General features: G+C 43.9%; 2 protein-coding genes across 2 annotated transcripts in view; both read right to left on the reverse strand.

Moving 5' to 3' along the window:
• ca14 (carbonic anhydrase XIV) overlaps positions 1-13811 on the reverse strand; it is a gene marked incomplete at both ends in the record, with an annotated part of 32442 nt that extends 18631 nt beyond the window's left edge. The window contains 6 exons of the mRNA XM_083761988.1: positions 1274-1431; positions 6403-6469; positions 7047-7142; positions 7654-7799; positions 8772-8951; positions 13694-13811. Of these exons, the coding sequence (XP_083618114.1) occupies positions 1274-1431; positions 6403-6469; positions 7047-7142; positions 7654-7799; positions 8772-8951; positions 13694-13811 (765 nt within the window). The remainder of the gene's footprint in view (positions 1-1273; positions 1432-6402; positions 6470-7046; positions 7143-7653; positions 7800-8771; positions 8952-13693) is intronic.
• s100w (S100 calcium binding protein W) overlaps positions 1-22067 on the reverse strand; it is a 270184-nt gene that overhangs the window by 78717 nt on the left and 169400 nt on the right. The gene's annotated exons all lie outside the window — the stretch shown is intronic.

Raw genomic sequence — 22067 nt, forward strand, 5'->3', positions numbered from 1 at the left:
TTGAGATGACCTGCACGGCCTTGAGGTTCTAAGTGGTACTAACAAAGATGGAAAACTGTGGCCTGCACTATAGCAGAATCACTGATGTCACTGGAATTAATCTTCATCCATGTGCAATCGACAGAAATAGAAGAAATGTTGCTATAGTTTATAGTGTCGTTAATATTGTTTTCTACTCTACATATTCAGAGATAACTATGTAACTATGGTTCCCTCTTCTCGTGGGAATCTCTAGATTCTCTAGTTGGCCACCAACCACCTCTTTTTGATCTACCAGTCGTACAGGATCTAAAGACGGATTTGTACGACTAGCGTGTGTGAGCTCATGTACGCTTGTGAGAGTCCCATTTGCCTGAGCGAGCGGTCAAATCCATGTGGTTCCATTTAGCCCCAAGAAAGAAGATTGAACTTCTCTCTACGATTCTTTCTTTCAATGACGCAGTGAATCGACAATCAATCAAAACAATCAAATGATTATGTTTTGGGATGTCATTGTTCCGACCTCCCGTTAGTCCGACACATTACTAACACTATCCCAAATCCTAACCTCAGTCTTAACCGGCCACGTGCAGTGGGTCTCCTAACCTCAGTCTTAACCGGCCACGTAGAGTGGGTCTCCTAACCTCAGTCTTAACCGGCCACGTGCAGTGGGTCTCCTAACCTCATAGCAGTCTTAACCGGCCACGTGCAGTGGGTCTCCTAACCTCATAGCAGTCTTAACCGGCCACGTGCAGTGGGTCTCCTAACCTCATAGCAGTCTTAAACATATTCCAAAGTGCCGACCACAACAACAGACCGGACGGGGCAGCCGTGCGCTGCTACAGGCAGCTCTCCCATTGTAAACAACAGGGACTCAATTTCCCAAAACCCTTTGCACGCCGGAGCGACGGACCTTTTTTGCGACGACGTCATCAAAACGTCTCATATCCCATTGCCCGTATGACTTAAAATGTATTAAAAACGTGGATTAAACAATGAAAACATAACTCGGGCAACTCACGAATCACAGGGAAAGTGTTCTACACTTAATTAACTCGAGCAACACATGAATAGAAGTCAAAGTATTTTAACCATAGCCACGTAGTTTGTCTTAACTGGCCACGTAAGTCCCCGAACCTCATTACAGTCTTAACCAGCCACATAGGTCGGAAGTTAACTAACAGGATGCCGGACCTATGGCCCAGTCCCCGTTCGGGGTCCGTGTCCGTATCAGGTGCGAATTTCGAGCGTGAAAACGAAGTACACACAATGACACAAAGCCCATAATCCCTACCTGAGCGGGTGATATTCGAACCACGTGGTGGAACAGCGTCCACAGTACGGTCTGGTGGCAGGGCGGCGTGGTCAGAGAGCCGTTGTATCGGTAGTAGCGAGTCAGGTCAGTGGGAAGCAGAGACTGCACGTCAAACGCCGGGATGAACACCTTCTGACCTGACCGTAGAATGATTACAATCAGGAGGGTTTGTTAAAATACTGCATTTAAGGCTGTATGTACAGGAAATACAGACACACACACACACATATACGTAATATGTATATGTGTGTGTAAGTATATATGTATAGTTTATATGTATAGTTTCATTATATAGATATTCCACTGTTACGTTCTTAGCTTTATACTCATGTTTCATGATAAATGCTTTTTATGTGCTTTTTATGTTTTTATTCCCATGCTTTTTTGTTCTTGCTTAATGTAAATCGCTCTGGATTAAGAGCGTCTGATAAATGCCTAAATTGTAAATTGTAGACGCACGCATGTGCACGTGCGCACACACACAAACACACACGCACACACAAAGCCAAAGGAACAGTTGCAGCAAATAACGTTTGTGTTGGCAGGGTTGAGGAACTTTTACTGTAGCAACTCCATGAAAAGATAAAGGGAGGCTCCGCACACACCTGTGCACAATCAATGTATTTCTGCAAGCTTTCGGTCTACTGGCCTTCTTCAATCTTCAGGGACCGAAAGCTTGCAGCAATGCATCGATTGTGCACAGATTTGAATGTGCGGATTGAGCCACTCTTTGATGTGGTTAAAATCAGGCTAATTGTGTTTAGTAGCTTCAACTGCTTCAGTCTGAAGTGGGGAAGGAACACATTAACTAACCAAGTTATGTTAAAATGATTTAAGAATTTAAGACTACTAAAATATGGACAATTCATGTTAAAGGTTTAAAATGCCTTGTTCAATTAGAGCTGATCTACAAGCTTAAAGTTCAGTTATTTTCTTTACTTATTAAATTTAAAATGCTAGATGTTTACTTAACTTGAATCATTTTGTACTCTGCATTTTATGGAGCTGCTACAGTCAAAATTGTAAAAAACAAAACAAAAACAAAGATTTAAGTGAAGTGCTGGAGTCACAAAAGTAAATGACTGAACTCCATTCCTTTTAAGGTGCTCCTAATCAGGTAACGAGCAGCCATCTTGCTGCATTCTGGGATATGTAGTTTCTTAGGTGTGAGATGTCATGCTGACCAGATTTTGTCCATTTCTGAGTTTTGACCAGGGGGGCAGTCAGCCAGATATTTCGTGAAGCCTCATTTGAAATCGGTAGTTCATAATAATGGCCTGTTGTGGCGCTGGACTGGACCCAAAAAGCCCCATAGCTCCATAGAGGCCCATGTATTTTGGCCCAACTTCACCTAGACTGTATTACCTTAATAAACATGGTCATGAATACTTTCTTCTTCCAGTCACTAGTTTAAAGTCTCATTTCTAATGTCATAATATTCTTTTTGGAAAATTATGGTCCCATTAATTAAAAAAATGACCATAAAGAAAAAAAAAACATCGCGTATGTTCTGAGGGGCGTGGCTACCGTTACAGTCTATGATCGGGATTCCCCTCCCACTCGAGTCAAAATAAAAACCAACGGAGAAGAAGGGGGGAAGTCCCGCCTCGTTGTCTGGGCAGCCAATGGCCAGCTGGTCCAAAACGGAGCCAGCCAATGGCCAGCTGGTACCAAACGGATCTAGAAAGATGGCGACTTACAGTGCAGGAATAACAGGCTTCATTTTACGTCCATGTTATACCCGGCGAACGCTTTGTCCATATTTTTTACAGTCTATGGTTTTGACTCAACAATCATTGTTCTTTCACAACTCTACTCATGCGACTTTTTACTAGAGATGTCCCGATACTGTATCAGAAAAGTATCGGATCGGCCCTTATTTAGTCATATCAGGTCATATCGGTATCGGCAAATATGCCAGTCTAACCACAGATCCGACACAGGGGTAAGGGGTTGACACTATGGCAGGTACATAAATTGTTGGGGCATGTGGAGTTTGCTTTTGAGTTGCCCAAACTGCAAGTACACATTTGAGTGAGGAGTCTGCTATAAACACAACACGAGATATATAGCTAGATAGCGATAAACACTATTCCCAGTTGGTGGACTTCAAAATAATATATATTTTTTATTATTAACCCATTCTGAACGGGCACCCATTTTGGTGTCAGCATCGTGTTATGCTTTAGCTATTGAAAAATAGCAGATCTACAAGCTCATATCGCGCCACCGAGTGGCGCGATTTTTTGAAAAATCGAAGAGCGACTGACATTTTTTAAATCTGATCTCAGGTCAGAATGGGTTTAATCAGACCAGTGTGTGTCCGGTGGAAACCTCGCATGAATCTGATCTCAGGTCAGAATGGGTTAAATATATTATTCTGTGGTATCGGTATTCGGTATCGGTATCAGCTAACACAGAAATCGTGGTATCGGGATCGGAAAAAATCACACCCATGTGACCTGAGTGGTGCAACCTCTCTCTCTCTCTCTCTCTCTCTCTCTCTCTCTCTCTCTCTCTCTCTCTCTCTCTCTCTCTCTCTCTCTCTCTCTCTCTCTCTCTCTCTCTCTCTCTCTCTCTCTCTCTCTCTCTCTCTCTCTCTCTCTCTCTCTCTCTCCTCCCTACTTTTGACCTTGTTGTTTATCGACCAGAGCTCGTGCTTTCCCTGCTCATTCCGACGCACTTGGCTGTCTACTACTAGGATGCCTAAATTGTACATTGTAATAATGTTGTTGAGAACTTCATGAGAACTTTGTTTCTCCTGCAAAATGTTGGAGAGAACTTTGTGGCCAGTGAAATGTGACGGGGTCATTATGAAGGGTCACTTTATAGCTCCCAGTTCAACAGGAAATAAAGAACCAATTATTCATTGTATTTCGCTCATGTTAGACTCAAATGGCCTTTTTAAATATCTTTTAGTTTCTTTAACTGGAATAAAACCAGATTCCAGAGACTGTTTATGACATTAATATTGATTTATTTTTGTTTTATTGTGATGGGAACTGTCGTCCCTGGGCTGGTATACCAGCGATTCTCAAAGTGGGGTCCATTTGGTTGCAAACTCCAAAGGTTCCATTGGATTCCCAACTATCAATCATTTAGGTCTGTAAGTAAAATCCCAGTGTTATGCCCAAAACGCACTAAATGTAACAAAACAGTTTAAGGACATGTCACGCCAGTGCAACTCCTTGCAACAAAACAGTTTAACCCATTTAGACCTGAGAACAGATTCTACAAAATGGTTTTCTGAAAACATGTTTCTATATCAGTGGTTCTCAAAATATTTCATGTCAAGGACCCCAAGAATTATTATGTGTTTGGCCGCCGACCCCCATCTGAAAATATTACAGAGTGATACGCTATGAGATTGTAGATCTGCTATTTTTCAATATCTAAAGTTTAAAATAATGGTTAAAGTGGTTCAAAGCTAAAGGCCAATTCATAGTCCAGTTTTCGGTGAAGAGGTGACCACCGTTTCGTAAAAACAGAGACATGTGTTGTGTCAGCGGTGCCGGTGACCACCGCGGCTCAGTGACGTCATGTTGTAGTTTTAGTAAAAACAGAGAGATGTGTTGTGTGAGCGGTGACCACCGCGGCTCAGTGACGTCATGTTGTAGTTTTAGTAAAAACAGAGAGATGTGTTGTGTCAGCGGTGACCACCGTGGCCCCTCAGTGATGTCATGTTGTAGTTTTAGTAAAAACAGAGAGATGTGTTGTGTCAGTGGTGACCGTGCACGTCAGTGACGTCATGTTGTAGTTTCCGGTAGTCACCTCTTCACCGAAAACTGGACTATGAATAGGCCTTATGGTGAACGCATCAGAAATGTGGACCTCTACGGGGACCCATCTCTGACTTTGTCCGTGACCACGGGTCACGGACAAAGCCAGGAGGGGAAAGAAGCGTACCACGTATGTAGACGTGCTGCGGGCACGACAGCTTGGTTGACAACACTGAAGAGCTCAAGAACCTGATGTTGGATAGGAAATTGTGGAGGGCAGCGATCCAGGAATCCCGAGTTGGTGTTGGCTAGACCACACTCAAGCAAATCTATCAAAGCAAATTAAACCTAAAATTGGCTTCCTCTAGTCTACCGTAATAGATCATGCTTTTCTAAAGAAAATAGAAAGAGGATAATTCAAGCAACAATCATGCCAATATTTGATTATGGAGATACTTTATATATGCATGCTATACTGACAGCAATTTAAAACCCCTGGATGCAATCTATCACAGTGCACTTCGCTTTATCACAGGGGCAAGTTACAGAACCCATCACTGCACGCTATACACATCAGAAGAATGGTCTTCACTGGCACTTAGAAGGAAACAACATGCTACCCTGTTCACTTACAAAGCACTACTTGGCAAACTACCCCATGTATTTGACAAAGCTGCTAGAACCCAATACCTCAAGTTATGGTACCAGATATCAAGATAAGCTTCTGTTGAAGCTACAAAAACTTCTAAACTGGGAGATACTGCCTTCAGGGTACATGCTCCACTTCTATGGAATATCTGTCAAAACAAGTTGAAGCTGGATGTCCTTGTTTCATATGATATTTTTAAAAGATTTGTAACTGACCTCACACTGGAAGAAGGCCTATGCACCTGCTTTTTAATATGTGTTTTTAAGATTCTGTTTCTGTTTTCTGGTGTATGTGTGTTTTTGTATCATATCTTTTTGTGTGTTTGTCATGTGTAAAATCATTGCTGTAATTGTTCTTTGTATACAGGGCGCCATTGAAAAAGAGACCTTGGTCTCAATTGGATTCCCCTGAAATAAAGGTTTCAATCAATCACTCTCGCAGCAAACAAACAAACTGGTGACACATGATGCATCGTCACTCAGGTCTAAATGGGTTAAGGACATGTCACACCAATGCAACTCCTTGGCAACCGCCATTGGGGATAATGGCATTGGTTTCACACAACTACATGCAACTACTTGCAACCGGCCGTTTGCAAGGAGTTGCATGGAGAATCATTGGTTCTGTGTGGGCCTAAACCCCAGTGCTAATCCCAGTGTTAATTCACTCTGAACAGGGTGCAAATGGAACCAAATGGAACCTTCCATCCCACTGAGTGTGTGTGTGTGTGTGATCCGTACCTGCGTGTCGGACACGCCCCAGGTAGTTGAAGATGTTGTTGAAGGCCTCGTTGGTCTCGTCTCCTGTCTGAAAACACAAGTAGAATTACAATTTAAAGTGCTGTTTTGTTAAAGTACTGTAAGTGTTAAATTGGTCTGTATTCTGATCAATCATTGCTATCGAGTGTTTGTAACATGCGGGTCTCTGCGTCTCTCCAGCCCTCTAGTAAAGACAAAATACATTGTCAGGTTGGAATACCAGTTCTATCCAATCTGAGAACTGCACAAAGATAATTTAGCTTAAACTGCATTGGATTCTGGGAGTCTCTTTTTTGCAAAGCCTGGGTTTCGATGGGACGCTTGTTTTATAGCGCCGGCTACTACTAAGGCGGGGTTATATAACCTCACAGAAACTATGCGTGAACCTATCCTTAACCCTATAACCTCTCAAAAACTATGCCTAAACCTAGCCTTAACCCTGACCTATAAAACAAGCGCCCCCTCAGCCACCATCGACTCCCAGGTTCCGCCAAAGAGAGTCTCCCCAGTCGTCATCATCACTTCCATTAGTCTAGTGGGTTGGTGACCGTGTGTCACCTCTATCAGAACTCCCAGTCAGTGAGTCTCTCACCTCTATCAGAACTCCCAGTCAGTGTGTCTCTCACCTCTATCAGAACTCCCAGGACAGCCAGGCCGTGGGTCTGGGTCATGGCCTCTGAGATGTTGGAGAACTTATCGGAGTTGTAGTGAACCACGTGAAGCTGACAGACAGACAGACAGACAGAGTTGTAGTGAATCAAATTGCATGTGTGAGCTTGTAGATCTGCTATATTGGCTATCCATCACAAACCAAAAAGACGAGGGCTTCAGTGGTTAGCAGAATAGCTGAGTCAGAGGTTGGCAGATATACAGTCAGAATGTTAATAATAGCTCAGTCAGAGGTCAGTCTGTATTAGCTGGCGTACAGACTGGTGACAGATGCCAACTTGACCCCCTGCCATCCTCTCTGGTTATAGCCTCCCTCCCCTCTCTGCTGCCCCTGATAACCCTCATTAAAATCACAAACGACCTCCTGATAGCAGCTGACTCTGGTGTATGTATGTATGTATTATTATTATTATTATTATTAGATGGAGAGAGAGCAAGTATCCTCTCTCCCTCTCTCTCTCTCTCTCTCTCTCTCCAGTCTTTCTTTTTCCATTGCTGGGAGGAGTTGCAGGGTGCTGCCAACCACAACTACACGTGTGTTATGCATGCGCGCGCGGCCGGTACCTCTGCGTCGGCGCTGCGTCCATCCATGGTGTGTTCGCTGCCTCCATGGTGGGGTCCTCCGCTGCCCCAGTGCAGGTGCATCTGGACGGCTGTGAAGAGCCAGGGCAGACCCCCAAGACCCATCCAGTCTGGAAGATTAACCACCACTACACACACACACACACACACACACACACACACACACACACACACACACACACACACACACACACACACACACACACACACACACACACACACACACAGCATGCACACCGCACTGTCTTACTTCATCATACAGTATATCAATACTTCTTTTTTTTAAACTCCACTAAATTCTCTTTATTGATAATGGAATGTTTGTGTGTTAGGGACAAGATGACGTAAATGTTCCCTTCATTGTCGGTATTAAAACAAACATTGAACTAAAAACAAACATTAAACCTAGCAGGGGCTAGCCCCTCTCAACGTATTATATAAATTGTGGATCATGGTAAATTCAGGTGTTGAAAGTTTGAGTACCATGCATTTAGAACCTAGGGGGGTTCACGATTCTTAATCCATTCATCCAATCCATCATGAAAAACCCCTGGTTTGACACATTACATGCTTCTTAAAGCATAATTAAAAATAGTTTTTTGCCTATATGTTTTTAAACTTTCAAACCCTGAATTTACCATGATCCACAATCATCATCATCATCATACTATAATTCAATCAATGTCTGTCTGAATGTGTGTCTGTCTGTATGTCACTGTGACTGCCGTAGCTCCTCACTGCCTGCACCAATCCCTCCCAACGAGGCCCTTTTTCCAATTTAACTAATTATAAATTAATAGTGAATTTATTAGTGAATTAAAAATGTGAAAACGCACCCAGGGCCACAAGGAGGGGGGGGGGGCAATATCTCACAACGGGTAAGGGCTAGTTTACTCTATTTGGATGAACCTAAGGAACCTTGAATCTTTTACTTTTGCAATTTTGTTTGGGTCACGCCCCTTTTTAGCTTAGATTTACTGGCGTACAGTTTACGGCGTACAGCTTAATGTAAGTCGCTCTGGATTAAGAGCGTCTGCTAAATGCCTAAATTGTAAATTGTATGATGCTGCGTGCAGTCGGCTGCCGTATCATTTAGTCACCCGAGTGTCCGTTGTTGTAGAGTTCAAAGGGCATGTTGCCGTGGTGACTGTATCCCAGCGGGGTCACGGGGGTCAAACCGGGGTCGTGTTTGGCCTGGGCCGTCAGCACGTCAACGGGAGACTGGGCAACGCCCCCGCAGCTGGGGAAATGCTCCGCCCACTCCGACTGTCCAATCGCACCTTAGAGAAACAGGATAGTGGTTTTTTTTTGAGTGGTGCAATAACCACTCCAAGGAACAGCAATGTCCGTCACCCGTGTACAAACTGTACATGTGTTCACCTAAGTATGTATTAATGAGCATGAGTATGACTGAGTATACCAGTAGGGGCGCTGTTTGCCAGAAACAGAGAGAGAGAGAGAGAGAGATAGTATTAGTGCTGCACTGTTGCTGTTATTATCTCAGAGAGAGAGAGAGAGAGAGAGAGAGAGAGAGAGAGAGAGAGAGAGAGAGAGAGAGAGAGAGAGGAGGGGGGGGGGGGAGAGAGGGAAGTAAGTTGCACTACTCAGTTCACACGGGTGTGATTGTTTTACTTAGTTTAAATGTAAAACATCGTCCTGGGTAATTATAACGTCTTCTTTGGCGTTTGTGCATGCAGTGCCACTCATACAGATTTACAGATTGCTTGATACAATATTTCGATATTTTATATTCATTTTTATCGGACACTCCCCGTCCCCCATTGAACTTCAAACTCCAAAACTCCATTGATTTATACTCAAACTCCAAAGATTTTTATTATTATTATTGCCCTTCTAATGTGTGAGGCAGTGATCAGCACTGTATGTACAGTATAGGACTGGGCGAGGTACAGTCTCGTGTGGATCAACCGAAGCTCTGAAAATTATCAAGCGATAATAATCCGCATAGACCCATCAAAGAGGTCCAGGTGTTTTTTTGTGCAAAAGCTCCTTATTGGCTATTTCCCCTACCATAAGCCCTAAATGAATTGCATTGAATTGAATGGGATGTATGGGGTGTTGTGCTAATTTGCTTATTTCCATCGCTCAAAATTATATATTTTTTGTATATATCCTCTCTACATAATGAAAATAATAACCCAAGCGGCACACTTTACTACTTATTTTGATGGAAATAAGCGAATTAGCACAACACCCCATACATCCCATTCAATTCAATGCAATTCAATTAGGGTTTATGCAGGGAAATAGCCAATAAGGAGCTTTTGCACAAAATAACACCTGGACCTCTTTGATGGGGACGTAACAACTATAAAGAAAGGTAAGAAAGCCTTTTAGTATGGAATTCTCCTTTAAGGGCTCCATTTCCGTCACCGCTAAAACCCTTATCTCTAAACTTCTTTGCCTTTTTTTTTTAAATACTTTGCAAAACATTTTTGAATAGTTAAAATGGCCAGTCTATACAAGCTCACAACGTGTCAATGTACATTGGCTAGTGATTAGGGATAAGGGGTTTAGCGCTGACCAAAACGGAGCCCTTGGCTTTAGGAACCTGTTGCGACCGCATGCAGGGACGTGCGGAGAGTCGACATGGATTTCTAAACTTTTTTTTTTTCTGCGCAAAATACTGTGTTCAAGTTCAGGAGACTTCGGAAAAAAGCAATTCTCCTGAACGCTGCCTTCCGGCATGGCATGGAAAGGAGAGGAGGGGCATTTGCATTTCTTTCACCATGTAGTAAACGCTGCATTCGCGGTCTGGAGAGGGCAGTTGTTTTACAGACGGGTAAAAGGGCAGGGGCCGAAGCCCCCTTTGATGTCTATGTGTGCACGTCCCTGACCACAATGTCCTTGCTGACGTCGACCCCAGGCAGGGTTCGAACCCACAACCTTCCGCATGAAAGGCGGAAGGTTGTGGGTCAACTTTGTTTTTTTTAGAGTATATGCTGCCAGCTTAGTTGACCCTGACGGGTATACCTCTGGTTACACCTTAAGAGTTAAATTAACACAGGAATGTACTGTGTAGTGAGAGAGAGAGAGAGAGAGAGAGAGAGAGAGAGAGAGAGAGAGAGAGAGAGAGAGAGAGAGAGAGATGAAGAGAGATGGAGGAAGAGTCAGACAGAGAGAGAGAGAGAGAGAGAGAGAGAGACACTGTACCGTAGCAGTGACAAGCCAATCACACAGGCCACTGTGACAAGCCAATCACACAGGCCACTGTGACAAGCCAATCACACAGGCCACTGGCTCTCAGCCAATCACACAGGCCACTGGCTCTCAGTCATCCAGAATTAAGTCTCTGTTGTGATCAGAGTCTGACGGAAGCAAAGTCTTCCTCCTCCGCCTCACCAACACGCAACACACACACCCTCTGAGGTCACTGACACCTGTACCGCGTACATGTGTTACGGAACTACGAAACGACATGCGGAACTACATGCAAGCATAACTACCTACGTAACTATACCTACCTATACCTATACATAACTACCTACCTATACCTACTGTATACATAACTAGCTACCTATACCTACTAGTGATGCACGGGTTACCCGATGGTCGGGTCAGAGCGGGTCAAGAAAATATTAACTCTTTGGTTGGGTTGGGTCATATAGTATTATACACAAATTGAACTGTAATTGGGTTAAGTAAAGAAATGCCGACTTTTTTGGCGGGGTGGGTTGGGGCGGGTCAACTTATCATGAATGCGGGCACACGCGGGTCATATTTTCCCCCACAATTAGCATCACTATTAATACCTATACCTGTACCTACTTACAAGGTAAGCTTGCAGATCAGCTATATTTTCAGCAAAGATATTTAATGAAAACTATAGTATTGAGTGTGACAGGTTCAGGTATTTTCAGGTTGTTTGCGTGGCATTAGTTTCTATACCTCCCGTTAGTCTGACCATTACTTACACTATCCCAAACCCGGCCTAAACCCTAACATCACAGGAAGCCAATATTTTACTTTGGTTGAAATATACCCGTGTTTTTTTTAGTGATGGTGTGACAATATTCATGTTTAGTTTTCTAGGGTTTAAGTCTAGTCTTCCATGACTCAGATCTTGTTGAGGAGGTGGTGCAGAAGGTGGTTGCCTCGGCCTTCTGGGTCAGCTTTCAGGATATCAGGGGGTGATATGTCGTCAACATGCTTTTCCAGCCTTCAACGTTTTGATGGCTCTTATTTGTTATTTCATCCTTTCCAGATCCTCCCCACAGTCAGTTGACCTTCAGGGTTTGGGGTTGGCACCACCATGCTGATCTCTGGTGTTATTTCTAGAGGGAGGTTCAGGTCCTGAACAGGAGCTGGTGGTCCTTCCATCGGCGCTGCTGTTGGGTCTTCATGGGATATTCCCTCTTTGTTTTTTCACGTGTCGGCTAATACTCCTAATAGTTCCCCGCCAGTTGTGTTGTGATCCTGTAAAAATACCTTTTCATATTCCACTGCTCCTTCTGTCTCACACGCGGTGCTCAAACAATGGGTCGGGACCCTTTGATGGCTCGCGGCTCACACGTAACGTAAATAAATATTTACTAAACGATACTAGCTCATTATTAGCTCACTAGTGTAGATTTAAGCAATAAGCCACGAGAGGTCTCAGGTTACCGGGTGCGCCTCGGGTCTGCCTACGCCCCCAGCCAGTGTAAAATACCCGGTAAGCTGGGGCCTCGAGTGGCTTATTGCTTTTCTAAAACGGTTACAAACGTATAGCAATATTAACCTAATAAAACGATTGAATTCACAAAAGTAGCTACGCTTTGCGCCACCTGAGCGAGCCACATCACTTCCTTGTTTTGCTCGGCACGTAGCCCCAGTGATTGAAGGAGTGGGTTATCGGTGGAATTTACACCGGTCACGTGATGGTAACCAGCCAATCAGAATCAAGTATTGGGACTACCCGTTTTAGAACTGCTAGTTTGGGTCCCGGGGAGACGTCACATTTCTGTTTTGCGTCTGAGGAACCACTGTGTTAGATTGTCTCTTATTCTTTGTCTCGTATTCCTTGCCTATTCCTTCCCTGTTGCACTTGTTCTTGACGTCGCTTCTTTCCTCTATGTCTTGCCAGTCTTTTCCTTCACTACAAAAAAAATAATGTTAACCCTAACATCCCTGTTCCGATAGTTTATAATGCATCCAGCATTGCTAGTATAATTTTTTATAGATTTTTGGCATCTGCGTCGCCGTTTGCTTCCGCGTTGGTGACGACATTGATTATTTTCCCTCCGTCCAAACTATCTTTAGCGACGATCTTTAGCGACGTTTATCTCGGAATTGAGGCTCAGATTGAGGTGATCATTAAGAGGTTTTCGACCATTATTAATATAGTATACATTTTATTTGTAAAGCACATTTCAAAACAATGTTACAAAGTGCTGTAAAATGGACAACAAGGTAAATCAATCTAATTAAAACACAAGAGCAAATTATAACAACAAGAAGAAGGGCAAAACATAGAGCGCCATCCTGACGTCACTCGCTCAACCCCTGCTGGTTCACGGAAGTAATTTGTCGAATAACATGGGCTCATCTTAAAATCTCATTATAAGCATTGTGGTCCAAAAAGAATCAAGCTGTCTCGCCGATATTGTCAGGGAGGTGTCTCTGTATCGTTTACGACAGTCAGTCACTCATAGGCTATAATGATACTGTCTGTTTCTAGCACAAATAGAACTAATTCAGTAGCAGTAACAATAGCGTTTTTTCTCAGTCAGTTGATCCTTCATATCCATAATATGGATATGAAGGATCAACTGACTGAGAAACATGTCATCCCGACCGTTACACTCATATTATGAGTGTAACGGTCGGGATGACATGTTTATTTTTCAAACACAGTTCTGAGGGGCTCTAAAATCCCCTTATGGGGATTACAAATTGCAAATAAAAAGTACATGAACCGATAGTGACGTCAGACTTCGGTGCTCTATTGAACTGCACAATAGGTTAAGTAGAAAGACAAAACATAGGCCTATGGCTAAACTGGTTAACAAAATGCGCCCACCCTTCTTCTTCTTTCGTAAACCCCGCATTAATGGACTAATGGTGTTTGCTCTCATGTGAACCAACTCAGACACGTCTTCCTCATGGACTCTGACTATCTCCTCCAGTTCAATAGACATCTTGTTTAAACCGTTAGGACCGGAGTCCCATTCTACAAATTCCTTCTATTTAAAATCTAAACCTTTTCTTGTCAAGGACGCCCACAATGATTAAGCAATATATTACACGAGAGGGTTTGGTTTAACGTGATTATTGCCACGACAGTGGTCAGGAACGAGACGTAGTCGAGTTCCGCAAGCATCACAAAATCAAACAATGAGCGAGAGAGAGAGAGAGAGAGAGAGAGAGAGAGAGAGAGACACTGATGGGCAGACGGACAGACAGACAGACATTGAAAGTGTTAGGAGAATGTTGAATATGGGTCCGCGGCCAAATATGTATCAATGTGGGGGTCCTTAATTGGAACGAACCACTTTAAGAAGCACTTCTATATACAGTACTCCGTACAGTAACAGACCAGACGGAGTGTAAAAGTGGGTCGGACACTCCACGCACCTCATCTGAACTGTGCCGTTATACGTGCCCCTACTGTTGGTTGCCATGGCGATCACCATGGCATCCGGGAGGCCTAATATTGTGACCCTTTGAGCCGTCCTGTCTCTGCCCTGAATACAGCCAGGAACAAAGACACACACACGCACACGCACACGCGCACGCGCACACGCACACGCACACGCACACGCGCACACGCACACGCACACGCACACGCGCACACGCACACGCACGCACGCACACACACACACACACAAAGCAATGGCAAATGACCGCAGCAGCAGGCATCACAGTGGGCAGAGCTCTCGTCTCTGCCACAGCCACAATACTCTGCCTCATCCATTCATTCATTCATCCATTCATTCATTCATTCATTCATGCATTCATTCATTCATTCATTCATTCATTCATTCATTCATGCATTCATTCATTCATTCATTCATTCATCCATCCATTCATTCATGCATTCATTCATTCATCCATTCATTCATGCATTCATTCATTCATTCATTCATGCATTCATTCATTCATTCAGTCATTCATTCATTCATCCATCCATCCATCCATCCATTCATTCATGCATTCATTCATTCATTCGTTCATTCATTCATTCATTCATTCATTCATTCGTTCGTTCGTTCGTTCGTTCATTCAATCGGTGTGGACCAACACGTTACTAACTTGTCATTCACTCATTCATAAATGTACGGAGCACGCGTGACTGACATGACATGGATATATCGTGTACATCCATGTCCACACGTGTCCTCTCTGAGTTTGTCAAAGAAAGATAACGTAAACCTCTTATATCCATTCTAACTTGGTGTTTTTCCCCCCACTTGATCATACTACAGCGTCACACAAAAGCATCAAAAGCAGCAGATCTGCAAGCATGTCGACATGGTTTCTTTTGAATTTGAACCCCTGAAACGTAACAGTTTTGGACATGTGAGGTTTACACCGACAGAGATGAACCATGACAGTAACAGTACATGTACAAATATGATGTATGAAGAAAGGTAGCACATCTCAAAGTTCAAAGTCAAGGAAGAAAGCACACGCAAATTTGTCCCACTGTAAATCAAATTTGTCGAAGCATATCGTATATCTTGCTCCTGCTTACCAGACATGGGAATGGAACAACGTTGCAACAATGTTTTAAGACATTTTAAAAGATATTTTCGTGAACGAAATTAATGAATGAAGAAATGATACGCTTCCTTTCCTATCTTCCAGGACGGGAGGTGTAGTTCCAGACTATTATAACATTCAGCGAGTCTCTATACACGAGACTATTCGCTACCTAACTCAGTGTCCTAACTTGATAACCTACAATTGTGTACCAGGGGTGTAGTGGGCATTCCATACGTGGTAGTTGCATAGACGGCCGTAATCATGTTCTTTTCATGTTGGATGTCCGCAGTTTAAATATGATTATTTTTGGGGGGTCGCAGCCTGAAAAGGTTGAGTGAGGTAAGTGATCATGTGCCTGTAAATAAGGTTGAGTGAGGTAAGTGATCATGTGCCTGTAAATAAGGTTGAGTGAGGTAAGTGATCATGTGCCTGTAAATAAGGTTGAGTGAGGTAAGTGATCATGTGCCTGTAAATAAGGTTGAGTGTGGTAAGTGATCATGTGCCTGTAAATAAGGTTGAGTGTGGTAAGTGATCATGTGCCTGTAAATAAGGTTGAGTGAGGTAAGTGATCATGTGCCTGTAAATAAGGTTGCCCACCCGGGTTTGTTTTGGAGGGTCAGCTGCTGCCTCACAGCCAGCCAGAGACAGACTCACAGCGTGTCCATTTTGATCACACAAATGAATGTTCTGGAGCGCCAGAACCGGCCCACCGGTCCACCGGCACAGGATAATGCCTCCCGGATTTGGAGAAAGTGGAAAAAAGTGAACTCTTGCTAAAAAAAGATCCAGGCAGGCTGCCCTATATACGAAACGACTCAGCCACGGGGAGCCTACGCACCTCATGAGAGCTGCAGGACTTTATTGAATTCAGTGTGTAACTAAGTAACTAAAGTAACATTTTGACCTACTGAGTATTATTATTATTATTATACAATCGCCCGGTCCTACCAATACTAACTACCAGTAAGACGCCTGATATGGTCATGCCTGGGGGTGACCAACCAAACTGACGGGAAAGGCACAATGTCATAGTAAATGCGACCTGTTGACCTTTTTTTTTTATAATTTATATTTTTTGTCCCACGATTTTGTAACCCATTTTTCACCCCTGTGTCAATCATCCTGTGATGTGATCCTGGGCTCTACACACCCTCCGCCAACCTAGGGAGAGCAACGGACTTAACTCATGCTTCCTTCATGCTTGAGTGTCCAAGTTGCTCCTTTACACCTGACAGGGGGGAGTTTCCCTGGTTGGACGTAGCGCGTGGAAGGAACACGTTATTCCAACCAGTTCCTTTCCCCTTCATCAGGCGTCCCGGCCGGCTGGTCCCGGGCAAACGTCTAATCTGTTCAGGCATTGTATACTAGTGATGCGCAGGCCGGCTTTTTTCATAACCCGCCCGTCCCGCCCCGTGACGGGAGCCAGCCCACACACCATCCCGCTCCGCAAAACAATATATTAATCAATGACCCGCCCGCCCCGCGCCCCAATTTGAAGGACAGGGGCTGGAATTCGAAATATCTCATTTCAAACAGGAGATGACCCAACCTGTCTGCCCTGTACCCCCAATTACTGGTTATCAAAGTAAAATGACCAGTTGCTTGCTGTGCTGTTAAGGATCGCATAATTGCATTCCTGTCAGTCAGAAAGTTTGCGTGGTCGAAAATGGTGAAATGACACTGGACTACTGTATGAAAAACCCATAAGCAACTGATGAACAACAGAACAAGCTGATGGTTTCAGCAGGAGGAGTAGACAATAGACAGACACAGGAGAGCAGGTACTGGAATGCTTTTTTATTATCGCGTGGCGGCCCCACGATAATTGCGCTGAAAGCCTTGACCCGTCAACCCGCGGGACCTGCAGGCAACGGACCGGCCCGCGCATCACTAGTGTATACATTGTTGTTAGTGGGAATTTACAATTTAGGCAGTTAACCTAAATGGAATGAAAACATTATAGGCCCCCAAATTCAAAGGAAAACAAGGTGCTGTGACTGTCTGTCTCTCTAAAACCAATAGCCATTTTGTCATCAATAATGTTTAGTAGTGAATGAATGTTTTAAATTGACATTTCTGTAGGTTTGAAACAAGATTGGCCCACCAGTGGTGACATCTGGTCACCATTGATTTTCGAAGTAATTGACAATATCTGACAGTCCCACATATAGGCACTGTGATTCAAAAAGTTGGGTCCAGGGACCCAAGGGGTTCTTGAGGTAAATTGTAGTTTGTAACGAAATAGACTGTAACTCTGAGTGTACAAATGCCACTGTAAAAATGTAGGTCCGACTGTGACCTACATTCCTGACCTGCACTCTTATCACGCACTCTTTATCCACGTTTTGAGTGAATCACAGGCATGTGTTTCATAGAATTTCTCTCCATAGATATCATAGAAGAGACCTTGAGCTCCTGTTCAATGAAAGAGCTTGTTTATCTCGGTTCAAAAGGGAGTGTTTCTGTCTATTTGCAAGTGTGTTTCTTTTTTTTTTTAACAAAATGTCCTTGCTCAATATTGTAGCCTTCACAAAACGATTATATACCTGCACCTGTGACATTTGATAACACACACAGTTCTATCATATGCACACAAACCTTTCTTTGGTAACTTTTATAGCAATTAATATATGCATTATTGTATTGGTAAGGGTTAGGGCCCGTATAGAGCCATGGACGAGGGGGGAAACATGGAAATCAAACATCAAAATAAGAAATAAAAACTATTCAGAATACAAAAACAAAAATGAACAATCACATGAAAATAAAAATAAACAACGCAATGTAAATAGCTTAATTTCAAAAGCAAAAAGAAAACTTCATTAATGACAACATAGAATCAAAACAAAAAAACAGTCTGAAAAACTCTGGGAGACTCAGACTAACTAAATTAGGTTGCAGCAAATAAAATCCAAACAAAAACTTCAAACTTCAACTGCATCATTTCAAACGGCTCCCTCATAGTAGACAAACTAGCTGTGGCAAACAGTTTTAACAATGTCTTTTACCAATATTGCCACCTGCAGTTGGTAAGTAAACTCCCCCCTCATTCTGATCTGTACGGTGTTGAACACATCAGAGCCCACTATGGAAAACTATAGGGGCCCAAAGAAATGCATTTTCAATTAAACCTGTAAAAAATGAATATGTGCTGAAAAAGCTCATCGCATTTCAGCCCAATAAGGCCACCGGTTTTGACAAAATCCCCACCAGATTCCTCAGAGCTGCCTCCATATAGCTCCAATAATAACCCATATTACAAATCTATCAATCAGTCTATGCCACGTTCCACAGGAACTCAAGATGGCACGTGTAATCCCCCTGCACAAAAAAAGGAAGCAAATTGGATACTGGTAATTACCGACCTGTTTCCATCCTGTGTTCCACGTCAAAGATCATTGAGAGACTTATCTACGAACAGATCAGCAATTACCTAGACTACTGTACTGTTCGACTTCCAATCTGGTTTCAGAACATCCCATTCCACTGACACATGCCTACTGTACCTGAACATCAAACGCGAGGTAGACTTGGGCAAATACTGCGGCATGGTCATGCTGGACCTTCAAAAAGCGTTTGATACCGTAAATCATTCAATGCTACTAGACAAACTGGAGGCGATAGGTTTCGATAGTACATCAGTAAGAATGTGAAAGAGAACAAATAGTAGACGTAAACGGAACTATGTCTTCCCCCCTTCCAGTGAACTGTGGGGTTCCCCAAGGAAACATACTCGGGCCATTACTATTCTTACTATACATTATATGAGTGCCGACTGTGATTGCGGGAGAAGACAAAACTCAGGTTGAGGAGATGCTCAGTTCGGAACTCACCAAAATCAGAACTTGGCTTACTGTGATAACATTCAAAATGGTAAATTCAGCCCTGCCCTCTGTGCCCTCAGTCCCTATTTACTTAACCCATTCTGACCTGAGATCAGATTCATACGAGGTTTCCACTGGACACACATTGGTCTGATTGACCCATTCTGACCTGAGATCAGATTCATACGAGGTTTCCACTGGACACACATAATTGGTCTGATTAACCCATTCTGACCTGAGATCAGATTAAAAAAAAAAAAAGTCGTTCTTCGATTTTTCAAAAATAGCAGACCTACAAGCTCGTATCGCGCCACTCGGTGGCGCGATATGAGCTTGCTATTTTTAAATAGCTAAAGCATAACATGATGCTGACACCAAAATGGGTGCCCGGTCAGAATGGGTTAACTGATTACCTAACAAAGGTGAGCAACTCTCACAGCCACAACACTAGAGGGAGTATAAATTTGATCCGGTGCCACAGATCTGGGTAAATTCACTTTCCACAGCACTGCCACTCAAGTGTGGATTGCCCCGCCCCCTTCCCTCAAAACAAGCACCACAATCACTGGCTTCCTTTAAAACCGGTCTGAAAAATCACCTATCGATGTCCGCAGGTCAAAAGGAGAGAAGATGACTGCCCAACCCCCCCCCTCAGAGTGATTTTTTTTGTATTTAGATTTTTCTGTACTTCCACCTGTACATAGCTATCATGTTTTTGAGATCTCTCGAGTATTGTCATTATTGTGTTGTGAATGAATGCATGGGACCCGAATGGAAACAAGACCGCAAGGTCTTTTTTCGGTGCTATCCGGAAGAAAAAAAAACAAGCTCGTAGCGCGGCACTCGGTGCCGCACTATGAGCTTGTAGATCTGCTATTTTTCAATAGCTAAAGTATAACATAATGCTTAAAACACCCGCCCAGACAGCATCCGAGTAAGAAAAGCCTATAACATCCTGCACTGTTTAAATACCAGCTGGGGAAAATCTGCGTTTCCCCCCCCACTCTGGACTCCGCCCCCAGCCATGATGTGCTGATGACGCTACGCGGCCGGGCCAATGCATGATACCAGGCAGTTCCTGGTACTGTTTGTCATGAGCGAGAGAGAGTCCCGTCCACACGTGCGTGCGTGCGTGCGTGCGTGCGTGCGTGCTGTACAGTACAATTAATGGGTGTATTGTCCGTCAATCCTATCCCACATCCATGCTTATATCCATTCAACCCTCTAGCAGCTGTGCTGGGGGAGGGGCAGAATCCCCGCCTCTGCTTGGCATACCCCCCCCCCCCCCTCCCCCTCCCTCCATCCCAGTCACTCATTCGTATGTCCAGTTGGGGACGTGTTTTATCCCTGCATCTGGTCACACTGAAGCTAAGTGACCGCCGGTAACTTTGAGAGTGAGAGAGAGAACCAAAATATGGACCTGCAATATGATCCATTTGATTCCACTTGTGCACTCTCAGAGCTATGGGGGTCCGTGTGTGGCCTGAGAAAACTGGGGGTCCGTGAAGTTTGAGAAAACGTTTGAGAATGACTGGACCGGTTCTTACTCTGGTATCATGCTCATATACTGTACACCCTCCAATCACACATACAGTATGTCCATGATCACAATATTCTTTTACAGCAGTGGTTCCAAAACCTTTGTGGCCGAGGACCTAAAGAGAGATTAGACGTTTGCCCGGGACCCACACTAGTGAAAATAGCACAACACAATAATTAAGCTTCCGCTCATTAGATTTCAGATGACTATAAATAGAACTGAAACTAAATGGCGTGTTTTTGAAAAGACGGAATTTGCTGCCGGGTGGACGGCTTCAGAGAATGAGTTAGACATTAGATAATTGACACAGGGGTGAAAAATGGGTTACAAAATCGTGGGATAAAAATTATAAAAAAAATAAAAATAAAGAAAAAACAGCATCGTCCGCACCCACTTCGGGTCCGCGTCAATATGCCGACGGTCCATTGGTCCGATCGACAACCTACCTCAAACCCTCACCCTAACCCTAACCTCCCCCGGGGCAGACACCTAAACCTAACCCCAACCCTCTCCCGACCCCCAGCGCACCTCGGTCCAATGCTCCTTCGGAGCAATGGTCCGTCGGATCATAGGGTGCTTCCCAACCACTTAACGTCCTTTTTAGGTCGTTTTATTGTTTAGCACGCGGTACGGATACGGGCAGCCAGCAAGCACACACGCATTTCGTCCGGAGCCTTCGTCGGCTTGATTGAAGTAGACGGATCGAGGCTTCCACGGGCAAAACGTCTGTGTGCTGCAGTGCAGCCCGCGTCACGTGCTGAAACAATAAAATAACCTAAAAGGACGTTAACGGAGTGCTGGTGATGTTTTTAGCTCTGGGTTTAGGTAAACACCTGTAGCAATAGGCTCCAATAATTAACTGTATAAACACCTGTAGCATTAGGCTCCAATAATGAACTGGATAAACACCTGTAGCATTAGGCTCCAATAATGAACTGTATAAACACCTGTAGCATTAGGCTCCAATAATGAACTGGATAAACAAACAGGGAGCCTATAGAGCATCACGAAGGATATTACACACCGACGCCGGGCAGGTGGCTTGGACATGTGCTGAGAATGGAGCAGGACCAACGTCACAAAGGTGGCCTTAAGATGGACACCACCAGGTCCAGGCAAGAGAAAACCTGGGAGGCCCAAAACCACCTGGCGCTGAACTGTGACACAGGAGCTGGAACAGATGAACCTGTCCTGGGGGACAGGCGCAACATGCTGCCAGAGATCGGATTTACAATGGAGAGCGCTCAATTGAAGCCTTATTATGTCCCATAGGGCAGTGGTTCCAAAAGTGGGGTCCGGGGACCCCCAGGGGTCCTTGATAGAGT

This window comes from Protomyctophum parallelum, assembly GCF_964188405.1.
Source record: "Protomyctophum parallelum genome assembly, chromosome: 3".
Lineage (NCBI taxonomy): Eukaryota > Metazoa > Chordata > Actinopteri > Myctophiformes > Myctophidae > Protomyctophum > Protomyctophum parallelum.